Source organism: Hermetia illucens, chromosome 2, assembly GCF_905115235.1.
Source record: "Hermetia illucens chromosome 2, iHerIll2.2.curated.20191125, whole genome shotgun sequence".
Lineage (NCBI taxonomy): Eukaryota > Metazoa > Arthropoda > Insecta > Diptera > Stratiomyidae > Hermetia > Hermetia illucens.
In genome coordinates this window covers 18,140,274-18,159,429 of record NC_051850.1, presented here as the reverse complement: position 1 = coordinate 18,159,429, position 19,156 = coordinate 18,140,274, and the positions used below count along the sequence as shown (strand labels likewise).

General features: G+C 39.6%; 1 protein-coding gene across 1 annotated transcript in view; it reads right to left on the bottom strand.

The window, feature by feature from the left end:
• The window catches only part of LOC119647691, a 69,792-nt gene extending 52,165 nt beyond the window's left edge, over nt 1-17,627 (bottom strand). The window contains exons 1-3 of the mRNA XM_038048775.1: nt 17,473-17,627; nt 16,814-16,915; nt 14,376-14,873 (exon numbers count right to left, since the gene is read on the bottom strand). Of these exons, the coding sequence (XP_037904703.1) occupies nt 14,376-14,873; nt 16,814-16,915; nt 17,473-17,487 (615 nt within the window). The 5' untranslated portion in view covers nt 17,488-17,627. The remainder of the gene's footprint in view (nt 1-14,375; nt 14,874-16,813; nt 16,916-17,472) is intronic.
• Nucleotides 17,628-19,156: the final 1,529 nt, after the last annotated feature.

Sequence of the window (19,156 nt, the reverse complement as noted above, 5' to 3'; positions counted from 1 at the left end):
AAACCTAAAACTAGAAATCTGAAGACAAGTGTACGTGGAGCCTAGCCGGGAACAATATTGAGAATCTATTGATTCTCTATCCGACACCACCAAACGAAGTTGTGAGCCGGAATAGGCTATCTTCCACATGATTCAGGAAACCTGTAAATAATAAATTAAATAGGCTTGAATCCAGGAAATGTTGGGCCCCACGTTGGGCGCCATTTGTAATGTTATTAGAGTGGAGATAAGAGATCCAGTCGATCCCTTGAGTGGCCGATAACGACCTAGAGGGCAGAGCTATCCCAAAAAAAAACTAAACAATTTGGCAAAATTTGACCGTGAAGGTCCGCCCACGAAGATTGCAGCTCTATCAAAGCTCTCGGTCGACACGTTCTTGCACGCCTCTGTGCTAGCCAGGCTCGGGAATGTGGGGGGGGGTCCTTTGAGCGCTTTGATCCCTCACGCTTCATTACTAAAAATAACGTGTCTTTACCGGTGCGTGGGTCCGCACCGGATTTTAAAATCGAATTTTACGTAAGAATTCGCGACGGCCTATCGAATAAAACCAGAACGCGAGCTAAATTGGAAAATAAAAAAAAACGGCTCGACCGCGCGCGTGGAGCCGTTTGTCTCCGGACCCGAGTGCCGCGATCAAGTATTGGAAAATCTACGACGGATCACCTTCCCGATTGCCGTCCCTTTCGCCTCAGATCTTGAACGAGGCGCGGCCGGTGAGGTTCCCACCCTTCCTCGACATCCTCCGGCCAGTTATTCTTTTAGAGGATGTCCCTTATGTAAGAATCCCGCGGGAGCAAGGAGGAACTAAGGGGAGGAAGTCCTCAAACTACCTTTGATTATTCACCCATTAATGTATTTTTTTCACGCTTATGATCATAATACAAAGAAAGAAATTATTACAACCAAGAAGAAATTAAAATAAAGTTAACTAAAAATGTAAATTTATGAAAAAGAAAATGAAAATAAAATAAGAGAAAAAAAACAATAAATAACCAAAGTGTAATAATTACCAACGAGAAGGGAAATAAACTAAAAATCATACAAAAAAAAAAAAAAAAAAAAAAGAAAAGAAAAGAAAATAAACAACCACTTACCCAAATGTCACTCCGAGCTCGGACCGATCCTTCGGGTACCTATTTCTTTGTTTGTCTTTGAATTCAAATTATTTAAAAACTAAAAAAAAATATATATAGTCCTACGACACAAAACTAACGTTAGTTCACTTCTTCTTTAAGATTTCGTTCCTCATGCTTTTATGAGGGATTGTTTATACACAACGCGCAAATTTCGACACTAGACTTCTGCAAATTAGATATTAACTTCTTTCCGTTACGATTTCGTCTATTCCAATTGTTTTTCTTCTCTTTGTTTTAAACTCTGTACTTTATTCATGTATTAACGCTTAAACGATTTGAATCTAATCTCGGAATCTTCGTTTAAACTACACTTCCGTTAGCACGATGTGGTGTTAGTTTTCTCGGTCGGATTCTTTTATTTTGCTCGCGAAAATCTTCACTTTAGGATGAATCATCCTCTTCTTTATCCTCCGTCCTCACTCTTATCTTTCCTCTTCCTCGGTTTCTTTTTCCCCTCAGTACTTGCTGCACCTTCCTTCGCTCAATCCACCAGCCTTCTCCTCAAGATCAAAAAACTTGCTCCTCCACCCAAAAGCTCCTCGAACCGCCGTCTTTCAGTTCTCAAACCAAACTCCCCGTTTTTTCCTTCCCGCCAAAAACCTCCTCCCAGCAACATTCTCGCTGCCTTTGTTCGTGCACCGCTTCTATTCCCGCTACATAGCCTTTCTCACTCGCTAGGCAATGTTGCGGCAACATGCGCATGCGCCTGCGGATGCGGCAAATCATTCCCCTCCTGTCAAGATCAATTCGCTTGAATACATTGAATAATGTGCAATCTGCGGCGAACTTTAAGGCAATTGCACACTATTAAATGCATTGTTTAAGCAATTTGATTAAGAAAGAGCCGAATGAAATTCCGCTCCTGTCGCGCAGCCGCGGTCACTACATGTGACAATCAACAACGGTACCAGTCTATACCAAGTGCATGGCTTAGCATTCATACTGGTAGATGCAAGAATCACCTAAATCTCTACCGAACTATGGAGTACGCCACCCGTGTCGATACGCAACACCATGTCGAGCCCCGAAGGTCTCTTCTCGCTTCAGCATAACACAGCCCCCATGAAACTCCCACTATGGGGTCAACCGCAACCAACCAAGCTGTACTCAGATACGACAGGAATTCTCCTGAAGTATGTGAGTCCAGGGGCTACCTCGATTCCCATGGTACCAGTATACCCCTGGTAAGGTTTCGTGACCGAAGCCACTTCAGATGAGTCCCCGTGCAGACTTGGATCTGATCGCCCTTGTTAGGCCTTCGAGCATTCGCCTACTGCATCACGGCCGGCAAGCCAATGCGATACAGCGTTTTCCGGAGCTACCACGTGGAGGTTCTCCTCGGCCACTTGGTTTTGGTTCAGCCGACAGGGTTGCCGCCCCGTCTGTACAGATCGAATGCTTCTCAGCAACTAGCCGATAACCTATTCCAATGAAAGGCTGATGTAACAGCCCCCACTATACCATATTATCGCGGCCATCCAGTAAACCATATGCTCGGGGTAGGTTTCCTAGTAAGCCTGAAAATGAAACATGCTGTTATCAGCTTTCAGAATATAAGCGAAAGGCTATGCACCTGCAGAGGAGACTGCAGAGTCGGAGAAGAATACTTTCCACTTTCCAGTATGACAACAAAATCATACTTACAGATTTCAACAGTAAAGTAGGGACGGAGCCCGTATTCAGGCGATACGTATACACAGCCATGTGAGAATTCGGTATCCCGACGAAATTCATCAGACTGACTAAAAGTCTATAAGGGCAATGTCTACGGTAGAAAAAGAAGACGAGGAAGACCCTGCCTCCAGAATATCATACAGCTTTTAGGGATATGAATTGGTAGACTTCGGTGCAAAACCGCGGTGTCTGGAGTTCCTTACTTAAACAGGGCTAAACCGAATACGTCGTTGATGACGATAATGTGTCCTAAGCTACGCTTGGTATATTTTTACATTGTATTATTTTAGTCAAGCGCGCGCCTACCTCAATAATATTTATGAATATATCGTTCAAATCAGATACCATGCAAATACTTGAATTAATTCCTCTTTTCCAATGAAAGAAAAGTGAAGTAGCAGATAGCTATTCAAATACGAAATATATTCATCGAATTGTCTGTGAGTTACCTTGTATTGAATTAGCAACTTGGAAACATAAGAAAAATCATGCAACTAATAACTCAAAGCATTCTGTCCCTCCAAGTTGCTCTAAACGCTCGTAAGCATTTTTTGCCTACTTATACACCAAGTCTCCTCTCTAGACTGATTTTAATTTCATTTCATCACTAAATACACATCATGAGTACCTCCAACTCAGTTCACATGGAATCTGCATATTCTCATTCATGCACATTTTTAATTGCAAATATGTTGGTCTCACAAAACCGCTTTACTGCCCGACGTTAAGTCACTGAGGCGCCCTCGACTCGTGAGAAAAATCCATAAAACTCTCATAATATGATATCCTTCAATTTTTTTCGGTAAATAATGTATGAATCTAATTTTTCCCATTAGATTGCAAAACAGTATAAATAATCACTTCATAAGAGCTAATGCAGTAATCGAAGCGTGAAAAACGCGTTACTGTTATTATGGACCTGATACCGTAATGTCGGTTATTATCATTAATCAATTGAAAAATAATTCACTTAGAGTTGATAAAGGCGGAAAATGCTCAGAAATCAAGTGGATTAATGTTCGTTTGGGCCTAGTAGTTCGGATGTCATATTGAAGTGTACTTGGGTGGCTGCGGGTCATTAACTTAAGCAAACAAAAGAATTAGCTTTTGAAGGTAGCAGTTTTTTACCTTGGTATGGCTACCAAGGATTTTTTCACCGGTTTTTAGTAAGTGAAGCAACTGGTGAATTGCGTACCAAAGAAACTAACATCGTCACGTGAATTTAGAATAGTACATTTTTACGAAAAAATTGGATGCAAAAGCTCAATCTAAATGTTATCGTATTTTTTCATTTTGGTTTTCCAACCACAAACTGTGTCCTCGTTGAAGTTAGTAGGCATTATTTATATTAAGGCACCTTCCCCTTCTCTGATGTTAATTCTTGTGCATCCATTTAAACGCGGTGGTTTAAATATTATTACATATATTGATCTATCTCTATAATTAATTTACTTCTTATCGTTGCTTTCATCCTTGTTTGGTTGCTCATGTTTATATTTTTAGAGGCTTGATACTTTCTGAAATTATTAACTGGTAATTATTTTGGTCTTAATCTATTTGTTCCTTACTCTAGTCAAAAAAAAATATTAAATTAACAAGAAAATAAGAATATTTCCTTTTATAATGTGGAAAATAATTTAATGATTCTTTTCTGTTGAGTTCAATGCGCTCTGAAAACTAAATAGGTTTATTCAACACATTTGAATATAACCAGCTGCCGATTTAACTACCATAAGTTTCCTTTTATCTCAAGTTGTCTTTATCATAAGTATCCTTTTAATACAAGACCAATTCAAATAATCATTATCCATTACACATAACAAAACTATAAATTTCCAAGTTGTTCTCACTAGTAAACATGGATGATGGCTTTTTCTACCATTCAAGAGATAAAACCACTATTAAAATCATGTCTAGATAACCAAATTTGGCGGAGCCATTAACAGATGCTAATTGAGTGTCAACTATAGATATTCATGTTTCAATTTGTCCATAAAATTTTTCAGGTTTATTTATAGAAAGATAAAAAGAAGATAGAACCAGTAATGAATGACATCGTATTTCATGATATCTAGAAAATGTTTGTCAAAAACCTCGCATTCAAATCACCTTCGATATTAAATTTATATATTTCCATATATCAGTTGGAAAGATGTCTACAAATAAAAATAATATTAATTTTATAGAAACCACGAAAAAAAACCAATACACCAACCAACAATAGAGTAGAATATCATATTTTCACAAGAGTACTCTCAGTAAAACGCCAGGTTGCTGGCTTAAGTCTTTTGTTTTGTGTTGTGCTCGCATGTGTTTAACATCACTAATCCAGGAAAATATCTTTTGATAATGCAGGCTGATTGAGCATATCTTTAGGCAAACCTCGCTTGCAAAGTTTTCTGAATTGAAAAATTGGAAAATGCCTCATAGAAAATTATTTGCCAGCTTTTAAATTAATTAATAAAAATTACTCTGAATAAGGGTGAGATCGAACAGTTTTTTTTGGTTATATCCGTATTGAGGGGTGAGATTTTAATGCAAAAATCGTAGATGCAATAAATATAAAGAGATTCATTTTTGACGTATCTTATGATCGATGCAACAAATCTGGCACGAAACAGTCCTGCATCGATATGTCACAGTGTTCTTAAATTGAGCTGACAGGATAACGTTTGCCTCATGTTACTGTCACGTATCCGCTATCAAATAACACTCAACTTTAATACAAATTGGGGATATATGAACGCAAAAATGCAGCCAATATGTAAAGAGGGGTTTTTTAGTTATTTACTTTGCAGGACATTAAATAGAGATAATCAAACTAAAGAAGGAGGAAGATTCTGATACATCAAGCTATAAAACTTTATAGCACAGATATAACCTCGCCATCGGAAAGGAGAAATAAAATTCGAGTTCCGCAATGAGTAACTCTAATACTTCTGGGTTACGCATGTTATACCAAGTCGTGTAGTAAGTGGTGCCAAAACTGATGGAGCAGTCCATCAGGTAAGTAGAAAGTTTTAGAGAAGTTCACATATCGAGGAAGACTCTGCGAAATTTTGGTGAAAATTAAAAGAGTCGACATAGGTGGGCAACAAAATCACCGTTGCAAGAAGGCGTCAATATCAGGGAACAATATTCAACGATGCTTCTAATCGGGGAATTGAAAAGTTTTGAGGAGGTTTCGACGAAGCCAATATGAAGCTAGACATTCTGGAAGCAGGATGAATAGCCCCAAGGTAGTAGCTGTCGGAGCGGTACTTATCATCGAAAGTTACATCGAGTTTAGGTATTATAAAAGGTGGTTGCCATGAGAGGAATACAGGGTGGAAGAGGATTCAAGAGAGTAGTGCTCCGAGTGGCATTCGCGAAAACGCAAAGGCAAATTTTAAAGTGATTCACAGCAAAATTCTAAGTTCGAGTTCTTTGTATGTTTGAAAATAGATTTTAGTATATATATCCGTTTGAGATTTATAGACTTCCAGACCGTTGAAACGTTCGCATGAAAAATGATGACTTGAAGCAACGAACATTCAAAGTGCAAGGACAAATATATCATCCGATTCGTCCACTTGTTCCAGACCAGGAACAAAATCCGCATCGGGTTCAGCTAGTATTTTGTATATTAACTGATTTACAGATCCTACTAAAAGAGCATATTAACCCCAGTCTGGTTGGTGATTAACGTTCCTAAAAGCGATTCCCCATATCATGGAGGCACTTTTTCGAAGTGTTTACTGCTTCGAAGTGTCAGCCATTTTTCGAAACCTTTGAATTCTTAGAATTATTGGAAATAATAATGCTTTTTCTATTGATTTTCCAAATACCGATATTTCGGAAACCACTTGTTCTTTTCATCGGTGCTACTAAGTCTCCTCATCAGTGGGTTTATTAACTATTTTGATACTAACCTACATGTATAATACTATTATAATTAGAATTAGTAACAATCCCCAGCATGGTGCTCCGGATTCGAATAACTACAACATCTAGAATCCCTCTCTGACAATCAGGTGAGAGCTAACACAAGCCATTCACAGCGCAGTCCTGCGTAGCACCCATAAGAGCGAAATGGATGCCGCAATTGCCGCAGTCAACGGATAGCTTAGAGATCAAGCATCAAGAAATAATCTTCACAATTACTAGAAGAACGTTATCATAAATACCGCCACAAACAAACTTTACACCAGCCGTCAAAAGAGTCAGAACGACTGGTTCGACGATGAGTGTAAGCTAACAACGAAACGGAAGAATGCTGCCTACTGATTAATGTTGCATTCTCAAAGGACGCGAGTATGCGCGGAGAGTTATCACGAACTCCGTCGAGCAAAAAAGCAACTTCTTCTTCTTCTTTTTCTTCAGCCTTTGTCCCATTTACAAGCGGGGTCGGCTCGTCGTGATCGGTTTCGCCATTTGGCTCTATCGAACGCTTGATCTGGATGCAATCTTGAGGCTTTTAAATCCCCATCCAGCGTATCAAGCCACCGTTGATTCGGCCTACCTTTTGGTCGTTTACCATCGATTTCGATGTTCAGACCAATCTTGCAAGTGAATTCTCATTAGCACGAATTACGTGAGCATACCATCGTAGACGCCTCTCTGGCAATTTTTCCACGATCGGTGCAACCACATAACGATCGCAGATATCTTCATTTCGGATGTAATCAAAACGTGCCACACCACTAGTCCAACGCAACATCTTCGTCTCCATTACGGCAAGACGCCGGTCATTGTGCCGAGAAGCAACTTCACAGGCGGAAAAGAGAAGCCTGGGAAAACAAGGAGGTCTGTGAGTTCGAAAAGTATAGGGACTAATCTCAAAAGGCGCACAAGTTTTACCAACATGTCAATAGGATGAAGTCTTATACACCTCGATGGTCATCCTGTCGAGACAACGACAGAAATCTGACTTCCGACGGAATGGGCATATTGGAGCGATGGGTTGAGTATTTTAATGAACTGCTTAATCATTGCCAGGAGCGATGAAATGAAAAGCCAGGGTAAAACTCTATAGTACCATGAGAGAATTCGGTATCCCGAAGAAATTGATAAGACTTTCTAGGCTGATCCTTATGAATATGCGAGGCCAGATAAAAACAACAGGATCCTCTCGAGACCATTCGACATCAACAGCAGCTTAAAGAAACCTGACCCTGGAAGAAGTGATCCGTGGTTCTGAAGTAAATTCGGATGGACGATCCTGGCAACGTCAGCACCAAAAACCAACCGACTCGCAGCATCAAATCACAAATCGAGAAGAATGAAGTTGGGAGAGTAAAACTTTGAGGCCGTTGATAGTTTCTCCTGTCTAGGGTCGAAAATCACAACCGATAACGGCTTCGACGATGCAATCAACGCACGCATGCAAAAACTGTTTCGCTCGAAACGTCTCACCATAGGGTCAAAGCTCTAACTGTGCAAGACAATAATCTTGCCAGTCCTCATGTATTCCTCGGAGACTTGGGTTCTTAGCATGAAAAATTGCGAACTCTTGGCCACTTTCGAGAGAAGAATCCCCCGAAGAATTTGTGGCCACCCACATGAGGATGGAGGATTCCGTAGTCTACATAACCGCGAAATCTATGAGCCATTATATACCCATCAGGTTGTGGATAAAATACGGCGCAACAAGTGCGGTGCGCGAGTTACCTAATCCCAATGGATGGGGATGATCTATATCTATATCTACGGTAGGGAAAGAAGACGAGGCAGATCCCGCCTGAGATTTCCATCTTACGTAGACCAAGACACCAGACAGTTTTTAGGGATATCGAATTGGTGGGCCTCAGCGCAAAACCGGGATTTCTGGAGTTTCTTATTAAGGTATGGTGATGATGATCTGTTATTGACACTAGATTACAGAAAGTTTGGAGTATAAAAGTTATAGAGCTGCGGTCATTTATGTCGTTTTTTAAAAATCCTTTTTGGTTGGTCCGTGGTACGCTGAATAGAATTATCAAACTGGATTCGAGTATCCTTTACTGCATGTCTTTAAATTGTTGTTTCTATTGTAATATTCTTAAAGTTTTAAAATCCAATACATGGTTTTCGGTATCATAAAGTAGAAAGTGGAAATGACAAGGAGCAAGCTCATCAACATCAAACCCAGTTCTGTTGAGCTGCAATTAGAGGTTGATGTAGTGGGCACTTTTCACCACTTTTATGGGTTCGAGAAGTTACTTTGGTGTCTAAATCGAGTTATGGAAGCTTTTTCTGCATCTAATTTATTCGATATAATCTGGAATGATTTTGTTAAGTGCAGTGTAAAGCCAATTAATAATAATAATAATCATTGACGCAACAATCCATATTGGATCAGGGCCTTGAAGTGTGTTAGAGCACTTCATTCAAGACCGTAACGGTACACTAGGAGGCAATGTGGTCAGCATTGCGCTCGCCCGAGATTATTACCCTGATTTGACTCAGGTACTCATTCACAGCTGAGTCGACTGGTATCCGACGTCAAATCACGATGCCAATTCCACTGCCACCAGTGAGATTTGAACCGTGACCTTCCGTATGACAGCCTAGTGCTCTAACCACTGAGCTATCCGGACACATTGCCAATTGCTTGCTAATAAAGAAAAGAATTCTTCCCCCTCACTCTTTCTCTGTTTATTAGATTTTTTTTTTAAATTGCTTTCTTATTTTTGAGATATACATGGCGAGCAATAGCCTAGAATAATGGCGAATTCCTAGTACAATCGATTCAATCAATTAAGCTAGATACTTAATATTTCTATTACATGTTTCCAGCAGATGCAATCAATCCACCCAGAGGAATTTTTCCAGGACGAAAAAAGATTCAATCTTTCAATGCACTGTATTGAGTACATTTAGAGAAAGATATCCAATAGAGCCATTTCCAGTTTTATCGTTACATAGGAAAATGGAAAGAATCTTTCCCCATTCACCTACAAATTCAACATATTACACGAAGATTTTTATCTACATTTTTATCGTTATAATAGCGATCACGAACTAATTCAAAATGTATGTATATACGTATGTTCTTACATATAATATACATATATAAACAAGAGTTAACATATAGTCAATATTATTGGATAGGAATTAATGTTTGATATTTTTTAATTTGCATAATCGACGCGGAAAAGCATGGATTATACTTCATCCCATCCATACCAATATATTGCTTTGCTAAATTGCTGGAATCGTGGGAATATGCATTTTTTTACCACAGATATCATGTGAAATAGTAATTAATTGAAGAAATATATATTTTGAAACGAAAGCAATACAATAAAATGAGCAGATAATCAATTGAAATTTTTTTCTCAATTGACAACTGATTCGAACGACTTTCTTCAACTTCAGAAGTCTTTAGCAGCACAAAGTTGATTCCATACAGCTTGGGGGGAATAGATCGCAGCAAATATTTGGAAGAAAGGCCACCGATATACTGCAGAACTAAGACAGGATATTCTCTACCGATAGATCAATGATGGTCTATGGAGCCAGAGGAATAGTAATCGAATCGTACGGTCTTCCAAGGTACGCTAGCACTTCCCAGGCAGTGCAACAATACTGAATTCCTGTCGATGGCTAGGGCGCAAATCATGACAAAGAAACTGTGAGCAAGATCCACGACATGAAAAACCGACAGGCTAGCTATGGGTATGGGTATGGGTGGCAATCCCTTGGTGGGCGTATACCCTCTAAGGACTGTGGTGGGTGAAATTTAGTCGCCTTACTTGACAATCCCTAGCTCCAGATGATAAGGTTCACCACATGTGTTGAATAAAAAGAGATCTGGTTGTCCAACAAGGTAACTTGATCAAGAAAGTTTCTGGACCAGATGCGCGATAACGGTAAAAGATTACGTCGGATTGCATAAGGTGCTGACTTAAAGGGGACTATGCCTGAAGACTCGGTACACCCTAGAATTCGCACTTTGAATACTTCGAATCGTTGCTAGCAGTATTAATAAACAGCACCAGATGAGGAAGCGCTTCTCAACAATGGTCTTCTAGGACTTTAATTCAAACTAAAAATCTGCCGGAACAACTGCTAAAGACAATGAAAGCCAGTACGTGGTTATGGATAATATAGACATGCAGAATTCGCAACGCATTCGAGATCGATATGGCGTCACATTCATCGTTGAAAAATTTTGAATTAGTACAATAAACTCGCCACCCTCTATGATGAGAGTTCGTAGCTAATTGGTAAACGTAGGATACATTTTAACAGCGCAGCCATGTCGATGGTGTTTTTGACTATCTAAGATCTAATGGGTAACCTCAGATTTGAGGTTGGGTTTGATAAAAACCCATTTCACTGAATGGCCTGAATGGGAAGGTATGGCCCTTACAGGCTTTTCGGGCTCGATGATCCTCATCCATACGGATTAGGTGAGCCTCCCATCGCAACCTGTTGAGCCGGATTTTATCCATAAGATTTCGTCGTTATGTAGGCAACAGAATCGTCCATCCCGATGTAAAGGCCTAAAAATTCCTCAGAGGATTCTTCTCTCGAACGCGGCCCAGAGTTCGCAATTTTTCTTGCTAAAAACCCAAGTCTTCGAGGAATACATAAGTACTGGCAAGATCATTGTCTTCTACAGCAAGAGTGTGGTGTTACCCAATGTCACGGTCGTTCGCTTACAGGAGCCTTACAGGAGCCTTGACGTGAAAACAGCTTCAGGGACGGCTTTCGTCACTCTCCCTGAGGAGCTCTAGGGCTGTACCTGTGGCCTGCGCAGAATATTGAGGATGGGCAGCTCGTAAGCCTATTACGATTAAGACTGTGGTCGATGGCAATTTTGTAGTTTGACTCCATCATTTTCCAAGATGGTTTTGGGGGGTACTATTTCGAAGCAAGGAATGTCTCGTAAAATAGTACCCAGGAAGTCCACCATTTGTTGGAGGCTCCGATTTCATGGCTGACAACAACGGCCTCTGCTGCACTTTTGTTGTGACCATCAAGATATTTTGAGATGTTCAGATAGAAAACTGAAGTAAATGGAAAAAAAGAAGAAAAAGAAGAAAAGAAGAGAAAGAAAAGAAGCCGGTCGACATTTTGATAGGGAAGAGGCATCCTCATCCTTGGTGATGGGATAGATAATTCCTTTCGTAAAGAATTGTGGAACTAACTTCGAATAAGTAATCATCTGATTAGAATGGTTTGCTAATATGCTGTGAAGTTGTGAACCTTATCCTCTCCTAATGGCTTATAATTATATTAAAACTTATCAAAGGCAGTTTTAATATTTCAATTTCAATATCAGGAATACTCATTTCGGGGAGGGTCTCGCATGAATATATGAGGTGGAGTTACGCTGCTTCTAAATTGCAAGAGTTTTGATCACTCCACACACTCCAGATCGAGGTTGCTTTCCCGAATGGTGTGAAGAAATTTTTATGAAATCCTCTTTGGTTTTGAAAGAACAGGGTGTTGTATGTCTTCGGTGAATGTGTTTTGATACCTATGTGTAATTGGAGCATCGTAGATCGGCTATGAACCCGGTGTCCCAGCAAACTCAATAACAAGGCAGCAATAATGTTGTTGGTGGTCCGGTTCGGTTCAGTTCCGGTTCAGTCCCGCGAATGCGGGGTGAACTATCGTCAGAACCTCATTATGAATTGGGCCAGCATCCATAGTTAATAACCTTCTTCTGACAACTATGTTCGTAGATGGAATATTCCAGTTTGTCCTTTGATCAATTCGGTTAGTTAATGACTTCAGACGGAACTGAAGTAGAAACAAATAAAAAGTTTCGTATCTACTTGGGAGGGCAACTTGGTTGTTTTTCACTGTCACTCTATATTGATTAACAACGTTCTATTTCGGAACGGAATTGCGGGATTCCGCTCCAGACCTGTGACATGGCAATTATTAATATCGGTTTACTGTTTGTCTGTCTGTCTTTAATTTTTTTTTTTGAGGAAGTGAAAATCTTCAAAAGATACTGGCCTACACAGGCCAACGTGTGGGATTTCTACCCACTAAAATTAACCCCCACTTTCCTTTTCCTCTGCGGAACCACCATTGGTAATACATCACGGGAGGAATCAGCGCACTCTAGCTTAGTCAGCTTCTATAACGGCCGTCTATCAATATAAGAGTTGGTCAAAAGTCAGTGACCACGAACTCCTTATTCCATCCGTCACGCATCTCCATGACGATGAGGTCCTCAAATATTTCCTGATCCTCACCAGTAAGTATTTGCTAGACAGGATGGCTAGTGGAATGCTGTTTACCGCATTAGCATAGCTAACGGTGGGTCTCCTGACTCCTGCCTTCATCCCAGATTACCCCTAAATTCCCCCTTTCATGAGCTCGAGTTTAGGTTTGAGAGGAGCATTTCCCTCTTGCCGGCTAATTTCTGCTGAGCAGTGAGGCTCCTTTCGACTGCAAATTATCCAATGGGTACGGTTTGGAGGATTGGGGAGAGGCGCTTTTCGACTCCTCAGTGAAAATTTGTAGTGTTTTGTTGATAGTATTGTCACCTTGTACGAGACCCGGCTATCATCACTCACTAACGGTCATGGTGGACGAGAGACTTCCTAGGGAGCCACATATCAATCCCAGAGAGAGAGAGATAGGTTTTCTCCTCGAAGGCTACATGCGACATCAGTCTGTCCTATAGTCCACTCCCTGACCCACTTACCTATTTACGCGTCACCTTTGACGGTTTCTAGCAACGTACTTCACATCCCTACAAGGCTTTGGCGAGAAGCTTGCACTCTTCTCCCACTGTGTAGCTTTAGGATGACAAACTCGCCGAATATTCTAGAGTGGCACAAACAGCAGTGGAGTTGCCGCCATTCCCAACGTTTGACCTGTCCACTGCCACTTTCACCGTTTGGTCAACCAGGCTATAGGTAACTGGCTAATACGCTTGTTGATAACACAAAGCAAATGTGAGTTGATTAACATTGGTTAACAGTGGTGGTTATCTTCCTGATGCAGCTATAACTATATAGAATAACCTCAACTTGATGTTGGTGTTGAGATGTCTACATTTCTAGCTTCTGAATAAAAGAGGAAAGACACGTCATTTGAAAATAAATTTCCGGTTTTCATAAGTATATTCCCCTTTTCTGGGATACCCAGTTTTAAATAAAACTATTATAAATTGACACAACAAGATATAGTTTTGTTTTGATTTATTTATGGTATAAATACTTTGCAATATAAAAGTATAAAATATAAAATAAACAAGCTGTTGGCATTCAAAAGACACATACAGTGAGAGTTTAGGATGACAAGGAAATTATAGATGATCATCTGAAATCTGTCACTTGTGTTTTGAGCGTTGGCAGTGGTTGCACCAATTACATATGTATGAGTATTCACAGGTGATAATTAGTAAATGAAGATGGTACTTGCGAAATGGTCATAAAAAGTTAGTCACAGGAAATGGTCATACATAGAGTCAATAAACAATAGCATGATACACGAGTAGGAACAAAAGTAATGTTTGTGTTCAGGCGCAAATGGCAGTTTTCAGATGGAGATTTTCATCAACTTAAATTTAATCGGGTTGGATCAGGTCATATCAGGTCAGGTCACAGTCAGTTACTATAAATACATCATTTAATAGTGGGCAAGATGACCATGAGCACCGTGGGCAGCATAACCCAAGCTGTATGGGGCAGCAATGACAGCTGGAGCGGCATGGTGAGCATAGGATACTGGAGCAGCATGGGCTACGGAGGCGTGGTGGGCAACAACAGCTGGAGCGGCATGAGCTACGTAGGCTGGGGCAGCATGAGCAACAACGGCTGGAGCAGCAGCATGAGCATAGGCAGGGGCGGCATGAGCAACAACGGCTGGAGCAGCATGAGCAACAAGAGCTGGAGCAGCATGGGCAACGACGGCTGGAGCATGATGAACTGATGGTCCTGATTTTGAGACGACTGCGTTGAATCCATTGTGGTCATCAGCAGTGTAGTCAACTGTGCGGACTGAACCGTCTGGTTCAACCAAGGAGTATTGTCCCTTTACTACATCGCCATCACGAACTTCGTGTTGTGATTTTACATCTCCGGTATGTCCATCAGCAACACCGTAGTTGTATGAGTATTGTGGATAAGCCTGGAAGGAGGATAGATATTTTGCTTGAATAAAATCGGAAATATTTAATTATGGAATTAAAATGAAGTTTTTGTAAGCCCCTGAGCTAGATGTGAACGATGTGTTGAAAATGAAAGCCATCGTAAAGCTAAAATCAAAATTGAAACGGACAAGCACAATAAGGTTTACTACTTATAATTCATTCGACCTTGCCGTAACATGTCCATTCCATGCATTCAACCTATCATATATTTGTAACACTGTTTACTACCCAGCAAATATGGCTGCAACTGACAGGCGTGTGAATTTTTCTCAACCAGAAATCGACTGTAAACCACTTTTGCCCTCGGGGTCTACAAACATCATAATCTAATCTTTAAGCTTCACGCTTAGATTGTAGAAACTACGTACATTGCAGGTGGCCCGGAGGTGGAACACGTAAATATCATTGCATACCGGGGCGGCGTTCTCCAGGTATGATTCATTATTATAATCCACAGACCAGAAGGCTGGCGGCAATTGCACCAGTTTTTTGTGTGCAATCCAAGTAGGAAAAAAAGCCCGTTAAATACGTAACGTGGATTTCTTTGATTAGCTACTGTCATTACATGGATTTTGTTATATTAAGTCAAGGCCGGTGAACTATTTTCCGTGTGACGATTGCTGGTATTGTTGCTGAGTAATTCTTGTAAATTTACTGCGAAGGTAAGTTTGTAATTCGAATTTGATTTCCGCATTTTTTAAAGGAATTAGAATGATGGTGCGTTATTTGGAGGAAGACATGCGTTGAAATGTTTTAAAGATGTAGTTTTTTAGCAGTGATTAATGGTCATCTCACTTTGAGTTTGAGGACGTAAAAAGATTTTTAACAAGAAGAGGCCATGAGCCTACAATAGAAAAAGAGGAAAAAAGGAGCTAAACCGTGTTTTTGTGTGAATCGGTTTCGATAACTAAACGACTTTTGGGTGAAGGATAGAGTGAATGAAATTCACGAATTGCAGGAAATATATAATATAAGTAACATTACGTCCAATAGATACACAGAAAAACTTCTAGCTTTAATTTGAATCAGTTTCTAAAATCGGGTTACTCGCTTAAATCTTTTGTTTTCGTTTGAACATGTTCAGACAAAAAGACGTGTTTTTTATGCTAGAAACGCTAAATTTCTTCGCGAAATTGTATTCCAATTGATAACGTTGAAGCACTGAATGCTTTCACTGAAATATCACTGCATTTTCCTATTGCACTATGTTTAAAATTGAATTTTCCTCAGAAAGTCATGTCTTGAATTAGAAGAATTTAAAAGAAAAGGAGAAACAGATTTCTGCGTTTTATATTTTATGGAGATTACTTTGGGAAAATTGCCTCACGTCTTTAAGAAAAATTGGAAAACTTCGCAACTCTATTTACTAAACTAATTTTTCTCGTTTCCTCGTTTTCGGATTTGAAAGTCTACTGCCTTAGAAAATCGATCCAAACAATCACTGACCTCAAACACTGGGTGCCCTACATTATGCACCGACATAACAATGCAACAGACTTGCATAATTGTGCAGATATGTCACGATTCAAAATATTACAAAATTCAAGGAATTCCCTTCTATATGTATGCACTGACCACGCGTCCGGCACTCGAGAGCCAGCCGGGACGAAAACTATAATTTGCTTATGCCCACGAGATAATTATGCACTAGAATTGTATCTTAAAGTCGTTACAGCCGTGTGTCTGCTTACACTCATTACAATACATTACATGTAATATTAACTGCAACTGTAGCAACTGAACCGTAACAACATTGCAACTATGAGTGCTTGAATATAACCGAAATGCAGTTTCGTAACTCTAATGTCGTGGTTTCGTTTAACTATGAACTACCATAAACTATAACAACCATTAAACTCAATACTTTGTAACATATAGAAAAATAACATATCTTGGGTAATATATGTAAATTACTTACATGGTAGTCAACATGATCGTGTCCAGCGGCATAGATGGCGGAGTGTCCCAATGGGAGGATTCCAGCGGCAGCAACTCCCAAGACGGCGAGGCAGACAAAGGACTGTAATTATTGCAAATAAGGAAAAGATTAAGAGTTTGATATGAATATAGTATTTAGCTCGTTGCTTAAGCTAAACAATCTTATGTGGTTTGACTAAGTGCTTTAAATCGAATATCCTTAGCCTGGTTGGAAAGCTGCTGAAATTTACCAGGAAAGAGGCAAGGAATTATTTCTTCGCATGTAATACAAAGAAAGATCGTGCTTCGATCTTGAGTTTCCTGAGACAATCTTTTATCCAAATTAATCCAAAATTATGTGTTTTTGGAGACTCAACGCTACTCTTTACTCATCTTAGAAAATTTAGCACTATCAATTATATCGGAGACACTGAGAATGTTGAAAGATTTCAAATTCTTTTAGAAGTTTAGATTCTTTAACATTAAATAATTATTCAAGCACTTTTTATCAAAATATAGATATTTTTAGCAGCAAGATGTCCGATATAGCATGATCTCTATCAGATTCAAAGCGGGAAACTCTGTCCAACTTGGACAAAATATAATCTAAAATCACTTATGGATTCAATATCAAAATAATCAAAAAGATTTAACACTCACTTTGATGAAAACCATTTTTCTAATAGTTTAAATTTAACGACTGATTGAATTGATTGGAATAATGTAACAACCACTTCGAGTGACTTGTCTTGACTGATAACTAGAACAAGCAAGGAAGGCTTCTTATATACTAGACTCCACCCGATTCGGACCATTGAAAGACCCCATATCTCTTCATATACATTAACATTGTCTGCACTTAGTTATAGTTACTCACAATCAGTTGTTAGAGTCATATAGTTGGCCAATTCATGACACACATACATACCAGACCATAGATTTTTTTCAAAAGGTTACCGCGAGCATAGCACAGACTTGGCAGTGGATGAAGTGCTCGACTTATTTTTACCACCGGATATCAACTTAATTCCACCACACACTCAACCAATCCGTGCATTTCATACGATGTATCTACGTCTTTGATATTTGCTTGAATGAAACCCTAATATTATAATTTAATACTACGCTACTACTCGTAGTTTTTTTAACCACTCATACAAGGAAAAAAGCGCGACTGTTTTTCCTAGCGATAAATCTCGTATGGTGCATTACGGATCGGATCAGATCAATCCAAGGTTGTTCAGATAATTTTCATTTGTGTATATTGCGTTAGCACTTTGTTGACCGGGGTAAAGTGGACAATGGAGTACTTCTTTGCTTCTACTAAAGAAACGTGGTTCAGGCTATTGTTACCGTTTTCACTTTTGGCAGTTTGTTGTTCTTTACGGGTGAAGACAAAAAGCGGGTGTATTTAAAATGATTAATATCGAGAAGCAAGAGTTTAGTGTGAGAATAATAAAAAAAATAGTGTATCACACGGCCAGACGATCTGAGGCAGTTTTAAAGTAATTATCGCCAAGCCCCTTTTTTATGAAATATAGTTCAGAAACTTTCAAAAGATTGCAATACATAAAATGGGACATGGGCTTTATGTATGATATATTATGAAGATACAACTAGTTAAAACCATTTTCTATGTAAAGTCATCTTGGATCTACCAAAATCTTGTTTCTCAAAATAGCTCATATCTTACAATTCTATGATCTCAAGGTCTCTCCTGTATTGTTTCGACAACTAAACAAAACAAAGTTGAAGACTCTTAGCCACATTCTGTTGGAATCTTTTCCGGAGAATCTGCGACCACCTACATAATTGAAGAGGATTCCGACTGTGTACTGGAGAACTCTTTGCTGAAATAGAGCAGTCTATTTGCGCTGTTCTGACTTATAAAAAGCCCATAATGCATATAGAAAGCTGATAATGGAAGATTTTGTGAAGAACGACCAGGGCAGAATGTGCATGTCATCACCATCATCAACGACACAACAACCGGTATCCGGTCTAGGCCTGCCTTAATAAGGAACTCCAGACATCCCGGTTTTGGGTCGTGGTTCACCAATTTGATATCCCTAAAAGCCGTCTGGCGTCCTGACTTACGCCATCGCTCCATCTTAGGCAGAGTCTGCCTTGTCTTCTTTTACTACCATAGATATTGCCTTTGTGTGTATGTCGACGTTAGAAAATTTAGACTATCTGATTTGTGACTCCACTATTATGGCGCCGGTGCAATACACAGACTGGCATAATGCTACTTGAAAGGTGTAAAATTGTCAGCTATAGGTATTATGCCTAAGCCGTTCATGGTTCCTCTAGATGTCTCGAGATGGTCACATAGTGGTTCAAA